Genomic DNA, 10,027 nt, shown 5'->3' with positions numbered 1-10,027 from the left:
CACAGCACCGTTCCTGCACCACTTCAGATTCGTACTGAGAAATCAAATGCCAGGAGAATAGGCAAACGCATCTGCGAAATCCTACCAAATGCACTAGAATAGTTGCAATTTCCAATGTAACAAGACAATCAGTTTATGGGTCAACCCCGCCATCATAGTGCAGTCCGACAGGAGCAACTAAGGGTTAGGGTTAGGGTTAAGGTTAGGGAACCCTAACTCTAATCTTGAAGTTTTTAAAAAATCACTGAACTCTTTGCTATTTTATTGTATATTCCCTCATTTTAGACCATTCTCAACAACTTTAATTAAGGTTGCTTTCAAATCTGAACACTTGAGAAAAATAACCCAGTGGGGACACCCTGTAACCCTAACCCTAACCATAGCAATTGGGATGTGTGCGCACATCATGATGCATTCTCGACCACTTTGAATTTGTCACCCACATATTCTTCAATGGATGCAACATGCCTCGCATTGTTCCAAAACGAAATGAATTCAAACCAAAATGGTCACTGCTGCGACAGGAACTCAAGCCAATGTGGACAACGATGTATAGGAATATGGGAAGCGGGGCCACGAGCAGAAAAGATGCATACCTTTGCACGGTTGATTTCTTTTGCGGTCTGACCTGCTGGATTGCAGGAGAGTGGGATGGCCTCACAGCGTATGCCTGGCAGAATTGTCCTGATTGGGCATATCTTCCCTACAGCCATGTACATCAGGAAATGGAAAGTGAATAGATTGAATGGTTGCGCACTTTCCCGTGAGTTGCTATATTTCTTCTGATGCCTTGCGACCATTTGTTGATGTCTTTCGCCTCTGGCCTTCCAGCAAAGATGACGATCCACATCCTGCACAAGTTTTACCCTTTGGATATAATTATAGGAGTCATTGGCTTCTCCGACAGGACATGAAGGACATGATCATGTGTGAAGACTAGTAATCTGGCCGCGTGCTCAACGTCAGGCTGTAAGGGTTATACTATATCAAAGAACTGCAACCATAAAGCAGAATAATATATTTTGCAAGTACCCAACCCAGCCTGTACCAAAAAATAAAGCATACACAGAAATACAAAGCAATATGATACATAAGAAGAATACTTTGATCACGCATCCTTTTCCTCGTCGGAAACAACACACCATTCCCTCGGGAGGTCTGAGGACACCATCTCATCGTCGACCCTGCTCGGCTCACCTCCAACAGGCACCACACCCGATTCGCTGCGATGCTCCCCACCTTCGGCAGCAGCAGAGATAATAGGAACTGTCTGCTCCATTTCCGCATCATCCAGACGCACAACGACTCCTCGTACAATGTCCTCCGGATCCACGTCACCAATTTTCTCAATGGTCTCGTAGCGGCCATCGGGTGTCCTGCGTCTATATCTGAGGCCAGGTGGATACGATTCCCTCATACCGGGGTTAGCGTCCCGTAAGGCGGCTAGGGTCTGGAGTTCTGGGCTTAAAAGCACGGGGCTGAGAAGCGTGTTGTGAGCAACGGCTTCGGCCGTCGTGCTTGGAGTCGGTGCACGTTGAGGTTGGATGGAAGGCGACGGTTGGGGCATATAGTGTGCTGGTGGGGGAGCAGTATACACACCAGATCCAGTAGATGTTGCAGCCGTCACTGCAGCCGCGCGTAATGCTGAGACGGAAGAGTACCCCGTAAAAGGTAACATCCCTGCACCTGCCGGGCCATTCAACCCTCCAGCGCTGCTGAATGGGAAGGCGTAAGAATAAGCCGACGAGTAGGGTGATCCTGTATGGAGTCGTATGGGTGATGTTCTCCCACGATCTTCAAAGCCTGGAGGGCTGGCTGCATATTGGGGAGGTGAGCCCATAGGGACTGCTCCAGAGTGGTATGATGGGGCAGAAGACATGGACCGGGGTGAAGATGGGAGATGGGTTGCTTGCCCTACCACGCTGCGGGGAACATAGATCCTGTCGTCCTCATCGCTTGCCTTATCCGCGCTAAATCGCTCCACATCCTCCATATCTGCCCCGAGTTTTTCGCTGGTACCGTTCAAATCAATTTCTTCTCCGCTCGCGGTGTCCGCTCGTTGCTTGAAGAGGGACAAGAAAAGCCTCCAGAGCGTAAACGCAAAGACTGTCTCCCAGAACATGAAGACGCTGACAAATACTGCAGCGGTGGTGGCGCGCCAATGATACATGAAGAATCGCAGACCTTGGAAGTTGGCATCGACGTGAAGTTTAGTTTGGTATAGTTGCAAGCGATTATCTGACAGTCGGATCAGAGCATGGTGAATTGGATATGCCTATCCCCACAAGGGAACGTTGTTAGAGTAGAACAGTATATAGAGCGGACGTGCGCGTTCCAACCTCGCTCTCCTCGTACTTTTCCAACAGTAGAACTTTGACCGTCTGAGCCTCACTTGTCAGCCCCAAAACCAGTGGCACCCCTTTCACAACTGTGAGCATCGTTTTTAACAATGGAGTTCTGTACTCCAACGTGGCCTGGAAAGAGCAAAATGAAAGTTGAGTTATTTCGAGGCTTCCTTCCACATTATGCCCCACTACGTACCGAGCGACTGCTCGATGCCGTTGTCCTGTTATCCTTTGTTTGAAGATCGATATAAATCATAAAGTTTCCCAGCTCAAAATTGTTGTTCGAGTCTGGTACGACAAGTTCGAGAGCAAGGTCGTAATGTTGATCTGGAGTAAGGTATGCAGACTTGTGTAGACCATTATCAGCCATCTACAACTTGGAAGGATTTTTCCAGCTTGATCTGTAAAACAAACCTGTTGCCTCGAGTTCGCCCCAGTGAAATCCACGTACGCAGAGGGTTGCATCTTTTCCCCTGGCCCTCTAATCATGAATTTTCGTCACTATCATGGCATCCATCACACAGTGAAATTCGGAACCTACCCATACTGCATATATACCGGAATGACGTGAGAGACCTGCGGTATATATATCCAGTAGAATAGTCCATAAATCGCCAAAGCCATTCCCAGAAGCCCCCCAAACACGACACCAAATATCGCAGTATTCAGCGCGAAACGTTGCGTTTTGTTGGACGTAAGGCCCTCATATCCCATTCGTACATATGGCTCCAGAAGACCCGCAATGGGCTGCGTTATATATCGGTGAAGAGCCTAGGAACATTCGGGTTAGCACCAAAGGTTTTCCAAAGATCGCACCACCCCACAGTGCCAAAACCAACCTCTCGTATCATGTTGACAAATGCAGCCCGGTTGCACGCGTAGCAAGAAGTAGGTGATATCAATGCGTCTGCGCCCGCAAATGAAGCGAGAGCACTACTCGTTGGAAGGAGACGAGAGCCCTGGGTGTCTGTTTGTGCGCAAGATCAACTCTTGCGAGCGCGTATGGCAAACAGGTCGAATACCAATCCTCAAAAAGATGGACCGCGACCACAAAAGCTGGTCAAGCTACAGTATGAAGCAGCCGTCTCCGTTTGAAAGTGCACACAAATGTCAAATGCGAGAAACAAGAAAACTCGGAGAGGCCCCAAGGGCTCCCAATCCACGGGAGTGACACACAGGGGTGTTCTTCATTGTCCCTGGTGGGTTACGTAATGGATCGATGACATCCAAATGCTTTTAAATTCGATGAAGGAATGCAAGGCAGACGGAAACAACATGAGAATAATGGATGCACAGGGAAAGGATAGCAATCCATGTTTAAATAGTGCTATATTTCTATCTTTGTGCATTGAATTGCTCAACAACTTCCTCCTCTCCTGGTACATGCCTCCTCTCAATGTCCTTGATTCTAAACTCTTCCCGTGGACGGGAATCCCATCCTCTTCCTGCTTCAGCAAGTTGCTGCTGTTCTATATCAGCATCTCGAACCAATGCAAGCAAAGGATCTTTGATGGCCGTCCATAGTCCTTCCAAATTGTATCGCGCCCTTGCTTCGGGAGTAAAGCAGTGGATTATGAAGCGGCCAGTGTCCAGAACCATCCAGTCTTCTGAATCTGTTCCTTCAATAGTGAGATTATGTGGAATTGAGGGGTCCAGTCCAACTTGATGTTTAGCCTGAGATTACAAAAAGTTACAAACGACAGCAAAAACGAGGTAAACCAACCATTTCACAATCACCTTTCGTCGAACAGCGTCTGCGAGGGCATAAATCTGCTTCTTGGACCTCCCCTCTACGATGATCATATAATCCGCGTAATCACACTTGTTACGCATATCAATTGCCACAAGATTCGTCCCTTTCTCTTCTCGGAGCACATCCACGACCTGCTGTAGTCGTAATGGCCCATTCGTATCTATCTCCTCCTCCTCAATTATACCCTGACTACGCTGTTCGGCAATCTCAATGCCACGCATCCATCGAGGGACAAAATCGGACGGCTTTGGCGCTTCCCCTGCGATATTGTACGCTTCGTCCACATACCAGTCGTCAGACAGCGATCCTCGCTCAGGCTCATTCACGTCATAGTACTTTTGCTCGATGGTACGGCGTGCTTCTCGGTCCTCGGCGGATTCGATGCCGTATTGAGCGTACTGAGAACGTGGGAGGGCGTCGCTGCCTTTGGCGAGCGGGTCGACAGCACTCTGATCTAACTTCTCGCTTCTAGAAGCCTCCTCCTTAATATCACCTCTGACATCCACCCTTTCCCCTGATAGTTTGCTAGCTTCAGTTTCGCGTCCTAAGGAGGACCTATCCCAAGGTTCGTCGTTGGGATCTACCGCTGTCTTCCGTTCCCCGGACTGTTTTTTCCTGGGTGCCTTATCAAAAATCTCATCCAAAATCTCATCAGCAAGCTCGTCAATCCTATAGTCTGTCACTCGAGGCTTTTCGTCGCTTTGCACGCCGCGAGCCTTTCTAGCCAGAAGCCCTGCCGAGGTTTGGAAGGTAGCTGCGTGTGGTTTACGGACAATGGGTGATCTACAGAACGCGCAGCCGATACTTTGCTTCCTGGACGCCGTAGTCATTATGGCTGACTGCAACCATCGTAGCGTAATTCTGTTGATGCTCATGGAGAATGGGGAGTGTGATCGCATAGGGTAATTCGTTTGGGGAGAAGAGAGTCACCTCCATTTCCTAATCACTAATTACCATGGCAACAAGTCTCGGATGACATTTCAACATACTACAGTTAGGGCTCAACAAAAGTTGACGGCCCAGGAGCAGCGAGGCCGTTGAAGGAAAAGTCAAAGCTTTGACTGAAAAAGTGCATGTCATGTCTTGATATTAAACCATGCTATCGCACGAAGCATCTTATGGCAGTAATTATACTTGTCATCGGGACAGCTGTGTGTATTCTTTGGGTGTTTACAGAAATTTATGGTACTGGTAAGGGCGCAGGATCATTCCTGAGTTATATCTGGCTGTCGCCCATGTATGTAGATAGCCAAAATCAACGTGCTTTGAGTAGAAAGATATGCAGACAAGGACATCAGAGCAGCAGGATGAATATGTCTCTTTTTGATCGATTCCAGCACGATTCTACATCCGCTCTCAAGGTTTCGCCCTGAATCAATTGTATGTGCCCACTCATGCCTGGATGCTGTAAAATAAAACGGCTTGAAGCAGTCATTTCGCCCTCGCTGCAAGTTACGAAAAAGAAATCAACCTCGCAAGCGACAAGACTTGTGCATTAACTGCAGAATGCTTAGAATGCTAGTGATGCTTCTTTTTGACAGCGTAACCTCCAGTGCTTTAGCGCAAAAAGTCGACAGTCCTTTGCAACCCATCATAAATCTCTTGACAATTCAACTTTTACCATCACAGATGATTGCACATGGTAACTTCCTGCCCCTTCGCTCATGTGTACTAAAAGTGACTAACACTCGCATCTAACACTACTTTCATATATACAAAAACAGAATATGCTACGTAAAAGAAAACAATATACGCACAACGAGGGATATACAATGCAAAACTCGCCGCCAATGCAAAAAAAAGAAAAGATTCACGCCCTACCATCCTCCAAAATTCCATCCAAAGCAACCAGGCTGTTCCATAGATTCTCATCAATATCAATTTCGTACCTACGCAGCGGATGCTGAAAGGCCCTAAAATGTTTTACAATCCTTGCCAGCCTTCTCGCGCGTTGCACATTGATCAGTTGTCTTTCCGTTGAACCGCCTGGCTCGCCCGACGTCGCGGGTTGGTCACCTCCAAAAGGCTCCAAAAACCAGTCTATTTCCTCGTTAAAGACCAAATCACTCAATATCAATCCCAGAAAGGGAACAGCACCATATCGCTCTGGTGGCTTTCCTTTCCCTTTGCCTGTACTTTTTCGTGGGACGTCCAGGCCGAGGAGTTGCACTTGGTCCTCTCCTTCCCAAGCATCGATAGAGACACCCTCGGTACAACGTACATGTGCAGAACGGATGGCGCGAAAGTTTCGAAAGGGGGTTGCAAAGTCTTGGAGGGACCGGAGAGTATCCTTGGCAGACAAGCTGACTTGGGACCAGATCTTGGTTAGATTTTCCACGGCCGCGTTTTGAAGGGCCAGCAAGATGGATAGTAGGGTCGAAAAATTGCAATATGCCAGAGAAGTCTTTAAAAGTCCAAAATCAGTCTCCTGTCAAATAACGCTGATCACCCCTCAATACCCCACCTGAGCAATTCGGATGAAAGTCTCAATCACTCTTGCCTTTTCCTCCACGTCGGTTGTCCGATTGATTTCAATGGTTACCCACCGACATGTCTGAGAATACATGATTATCATGAGCGAATGAGGAAACATCCTTGATACAAACTCACATGCATGCTACCTTGTTGAACCTATCAATTACTCTCCAGACTCCGTCGGCCTTTCCAACCTCCCTCTTTGTCCAGTCTCGAGCGTTCAGCAATTCGGTCCATTGGATACCTCGAACATATTCCTGTTCTATCACGCATAAATGCCGTGCAGTTTCGTCAGGAGGAAAGTTCATGATAAAAGGCCGATAAGAACCGGTTGCTGAGGAGCGATACGAAGCAGGCGGTGATCCTGGAGACGCAGAATCTGTCTCTGGATCGAGAATATTGTTGCGATGCTTGCGGCGACGAAAGATGGATCGTTTCTTCCGCTTGAATGTTTCTGACGCAGGGGTATATTCCGAGCTACGAGACCTATTCGTTGTCGCAGAGGATATGTTGGACCCACGTAGGGGGAGAGGAGGCGAAACTTTACGAAGCTCAGTTTGCCCTTTTGTCTCGATGGCTTTTTCCTTGTTCCCACGTATTGCATCGGCCCTGTCGTTGATGACCAGATTCCGCGCCTTGCCCTCTTGTATTAGCGCTTTCAATGTCTCCACCGTTCTTGAATACAGTGGGGATTCTTGAATGGCGGTGTGACTTTCCAAATACTTGATAATAAATGTTGATAGGGTGAATCGCAATGTACTTGATGGCGCGTAGTCAATGTCATAATGATATTTCAACCAATGATGGAGGGCAATGAACGTCCTAGTGGCCACATATAGAGTTCATATCCACTGACTTATCCGTAACAGTTAAAATCACGGTATTCACTTACCCGTTCAGGGCTCGTGTATGGATGGCACTATGGATATTCTGTAGCGCCCACCGTAATCGTAGGATCAAGAGCTTAAGTAGTTGCATCGCCGACATGTATGCACGATAGCCCACAAAAAAATCCGCAAGAAACTCATAATCTGCAGCAACAGTCAGCAGAATAAAAAGCAATCAGATCTCGCGTCACTTACCAATAGAGCGAAAACGGCATCAGAACTTACCAGCCTCTGCAGTCAAATACTCGATTAACTTTGTTCTCGTTGCACCCACCAAGCATTTGGTCACAGTTCCCTTTCCAGTATCCATAATGTACTCGAACAGAATATTATGCGCCCCATCCGGTTCATCAAATAAAGTAACCAGTTGCTCCCCTTCTCGAAGGAATGGACTGGGCGTTTGTGGTGATGTGGAAGTTGGATGTGCATCTTGAAAGGGAGGGGGAAACATCTCCAACATGCGACGAGCAGGATTCACTGGGGGAACGGGTGGCTGGCATGAGCTATCCTGTGGTGCACTGGGGGAAGCTGGAACAATCGTGCGGTCGGTGGATGCTGTATCAGACCGGGTACGTGCCATACGGGGAGGGGCAAACCTATCTGTAGCCATTGACTGAAGCAGCGAGGGTTCAGTATGCATTACGCCATCGATCTTTTCGCGTTCCCGCCCATCAATAATGGTAATCAAAGGAGGCCCAGGACTATCCAACGACGAATTTCCTGACCCGTATCCCTGGTCGGATCGTGTTTCCTCAGAGCACTCCATCACGGCCTTGTGCTCCACACTCTCACTCTGAATGTCTCTCTGCCCAGTTTGTGGAGATTTTCTTCTATTGTGAGAAATCAAGTACTCCACGGGATCAATGTCGATGTGTATTCTGTTGTCCTCACCAGACCGAACTTGTATGCCATCAGGATGATGCGGTGGTGGTGATCTTTTCCGGGGAGTAGGCGACCTCCCGCGAAGGACAGACTTTTCAGATAAAGAATCCAGCATGCCCATCCATGCTTCCATCTTTCCAATCAAACGATTCCATCGCTCGTCATCCGGTGTCTGCGATGACAAGGGGAGATCATCGGACGCAAATCTTCGTCGGTGAGCACTTTGCGCTTCGGGATTAGGTAGTTTTCGCCCAATATCTGAGCATGAGCGTTGACCTCCCCGACATGATGATGTGCAAGCCGGTATGACCATGTGAAAGTAGGAATCTCGCCGATGTGATTTCGTTACATTGGGAGTTGCAAGGTCGTCTCTTGGGGTGAAAAAGACATCTCCCTCATTTTCAGTGCCAGAGCTTTCTGTAGACCTGTCATAGTCATCGATAAGCGAGTTGATACTGAGAGGCGGAGAAGGTGAAGGAGGTGGTGGGAGCGGCGATGCTAACGGCGCTATGGGAGGTGCTTGTGGTTCTCGAATCTCGTGTCCAACGCTCCCCAGCTTTGGAAAGAGTAATGGTGGTGACGGTTCCGGGTCTCCCCCGCCAAGTCGTCGCTGGACGTCAACCCAAACCTCTGCACTCTTTGCTCTATTGCGAGAAAAAGTACGAGGCGGTGGAATCGGAAGGGAAGGGAGAGCTAGCGGGTCCGAGTGCGGACGGAACATTAGGTCACGTCACAGTGAAAAAGGATGGTAAACCGGTTCTGGAAGGGCGTTGGTCGCCCGCCCAAACGTAAAGGCGAAACCGACGCGGGAATATCGAATCGCAGTGTGAACCCCCTGGCGCGGCAAGACAGTCAGCAACGAACGTGTGAAGTGTTTTTGATGGAATATGCCTAAAACTTCACCTGGGGGAAGGGCAACTCAAAGCCTTTAGAAAAATAAGGCTTTCAACCAGCAACGGGCGCTGACAGCCTCAAAACAAGTCCCTTTTCTTTTTTGTTCAGGTACACTCGCCCATAAACGCGACCAGTAAAGGTGGGGATAGTCACGACAGCAGGCTAGAGAAACCCTAACCGCTTGTGTGTTGCAGCACAGCGATAACTCGATCAAAAGCTACCAAAAGAGAAGCCAGCCAAGAGCGTTGGAAAAAAAAAAAAAAAAACAGGTTTGAAATGAGGCCGCCCCCCTCCAACATGCTCGCGCGGTTCCGAGCCCCCCTTTTGAGGTTCGGCCACGTAATATGCGTTCGATCACGTCAATTTTGGAATAACAGATGTCAACGACAATAACGGCAATGCAGTAAATCCCGTCAAAAAGCGTTTAGAAAAGTCAAGCATAACTTTCTGTGTGATTCTCGTTGTTGTTCCGTGCCATTGCCCTTTTGTTCATCATTTGCTTTTCAAAAACGCAATGGTTGGGATTGCAGAAAATGAAATGTTTCTCATCACATAGCGTATGCATATTCATTTCCGTCATGATCCTCCATAAAAAACAAAAAAAGAGGAAGAAACACTATCCCCAACTTCCAACCTCAACTACACCCGAAAGTAAAAAAGGGCAAAAAAAAAAATCACAGAAGTCTGAAAAAAAAATGATTCACCGCACTCCCCCATATCCCTCTGCCCCCGCCGTCTCCATACTCCTCATCTACATCTGGCCCTCATTAGGCCCCCCATCTCTTTGCGGG

The 10,027-nt window shown here is 48.1% G+C and overlaps 3 protein-coding genes across 3 annotated transcripts; all 3 read right to left on the bottom strand.

Moving 5' to 3' along the window:
- Positions 1-976: 976 nt before the first annotated feature.
- Positions 977-3,522, bottom strand: SPPG_05359 (uncharacterized protein). The gene is made up of 6 exons (XM_016753577.1): positions 3,185-3,522; positions 2,887-3,116; positions 2,760-2,826; positions 2,542-2,691; positions 2,340-2,474; positions 977-2,275 (listed from the first exon to the last, which is right to left on the bottom strand). The coding sequence occupies exons 1-6, from the start codon at positions 3,194-3,196 to the stop codon at positions 1,109-1,111; spliced, it is 1,761 nt and encodes a 586-aa protein (XP_016608024.1). The 5' UTR covers positions 3,197-3,522; the 3' UTR covers positions 977-1,108.
- A 133-nt stretch (positions 3,523-3,655) lies between these two features.
- On the bottom strand, positions 3,656-4,995 carry SPPG_05358 (iojap-like ribosome-associated protein). Its single transcript, XM_016753576.1, has 2 exons — positions 4,083-4,995; positions 3,656-4,019 (listed from the first exon to the last, which is right to left on the bottom strand). The coding sequence occupies exons 1-2, from the start codon at positions 4,971-4,973 to the stop codon at positions 3,681-3,683; spliced, it is 1,230 nt and encodes a 409-aa protein (XP_016608023.1). The 5' UTR covers positions 4,974-4,995; the 3' UTR covers positions 3,656-3,680.
- A 665-nt stretch (positions 4,996-5,660) lies between these two features.
- Positions 5,661-9,480, bottom strand: SPPG_05357 (uncharacterized protein). Its single transcript, XM_016753575.1, has 6 exons — positions 9,246-9,480; positions 7,686-9,177; positions 7,466-7,604; positions 6,720-7,395; positions 6,563-6,652; positions 5,661-6,502 (listed from the first exon to the last, which is right to left on the bottom strand). Exons 2-6 carry the CDS (start codon positions 9,061-9,063, stop codon positions 5,909-5,911), a joined length of 2,877 nt encoding a protein of 958 aa, XP_016608022.1. The 5' UTR covers positions 9,064-9,177; positions 9,246-9,480; the 3' UTR covers positions 5,661-5,908.
- Positions 9,481-10,027: the final 547 nt, after the last annotated feature.

Source organism: Spizellomyces punctatus (genome assembly GCF_000182565.1).
Source record: "Spizellomyces punctatus DAOM BR117 chromosome Unknown supercont1.8, whole genome shotgun sequence".
NCBI classification, from domain to species: domain Eukaryota; kingdom Fungi; phylum Chytridiomycota; class Chytridiomycetes; order Spizellomycetales; family Spizellomycetaceae; genus Spizellomyces; species Spizellomyces punctatus.
Note: the sequence above shows the minus strand (reverse complement) of the source record. Positions and strands in the feature narration are given on the sequence as shown.

What these genes read in the sequence shown, in the direction of transcription:
- SPPG_05357 (XM_016753575.1), bottom strand. Translation starts at nt 9,063, where the DNA reads ATGTTCCGTCCGCACTCGGACCCGCTAGCTCTCCCTTCCCTTCCGATT. An exon ending in TAATTGATAGGTTCAACAAG is followed by an intron (nt 6,653 to 6,719) that starts GTAGCATGCATG and finishes ATGTATTCTCAG; the next exon opens with ACATGTCGGTGGGTAACCAT. An exon ending in CTTTCATCCGAATTGCTCAG is followed by an intron (nt 6,503 to 6,562) that starts GTGGGGTATTGA and finishes GGACTTTTAAAG; the next exon opens with ACTTCTCTGGCATATTGCAA.
- SPPG_05359 (XM_016753577.1), bottom strand. An exon ending in CCGGTATATATGCAGTATGG is followed by an intron (nt 2,827 to 2,886) that starts GTAGGTTCCGAA and finishes ATTCATGATTAG; the next exon opens with AGGGCCAGGGGAAAAGATGC. An exon ending in AAAAGTACGAGGAGAGCGAG is followed by an intron (nt 2,276 to 2,339) that starts GTTGGAACGCGC and finishes TTGTGGGGATAG; the next exon opens with GCATATCCAATTCACCATGC.
- SPPG_05358 (XM_016753576.1), bottom strand. Translation starts at nt 4,973, where the DNA reads ATGAGCATCAACAGAATTACGCTACGATGGTTGCAGTCAGCCATAATG. An exon ending in CAGACGCTGTTCGACGAAAG is followed by an intron (nt 4,020 to 4,082) that starts GTGATTGTGAAA and finishes TTGTAATCTCAG; the next exon opens with GCTAAACATCAAGTTGGACT.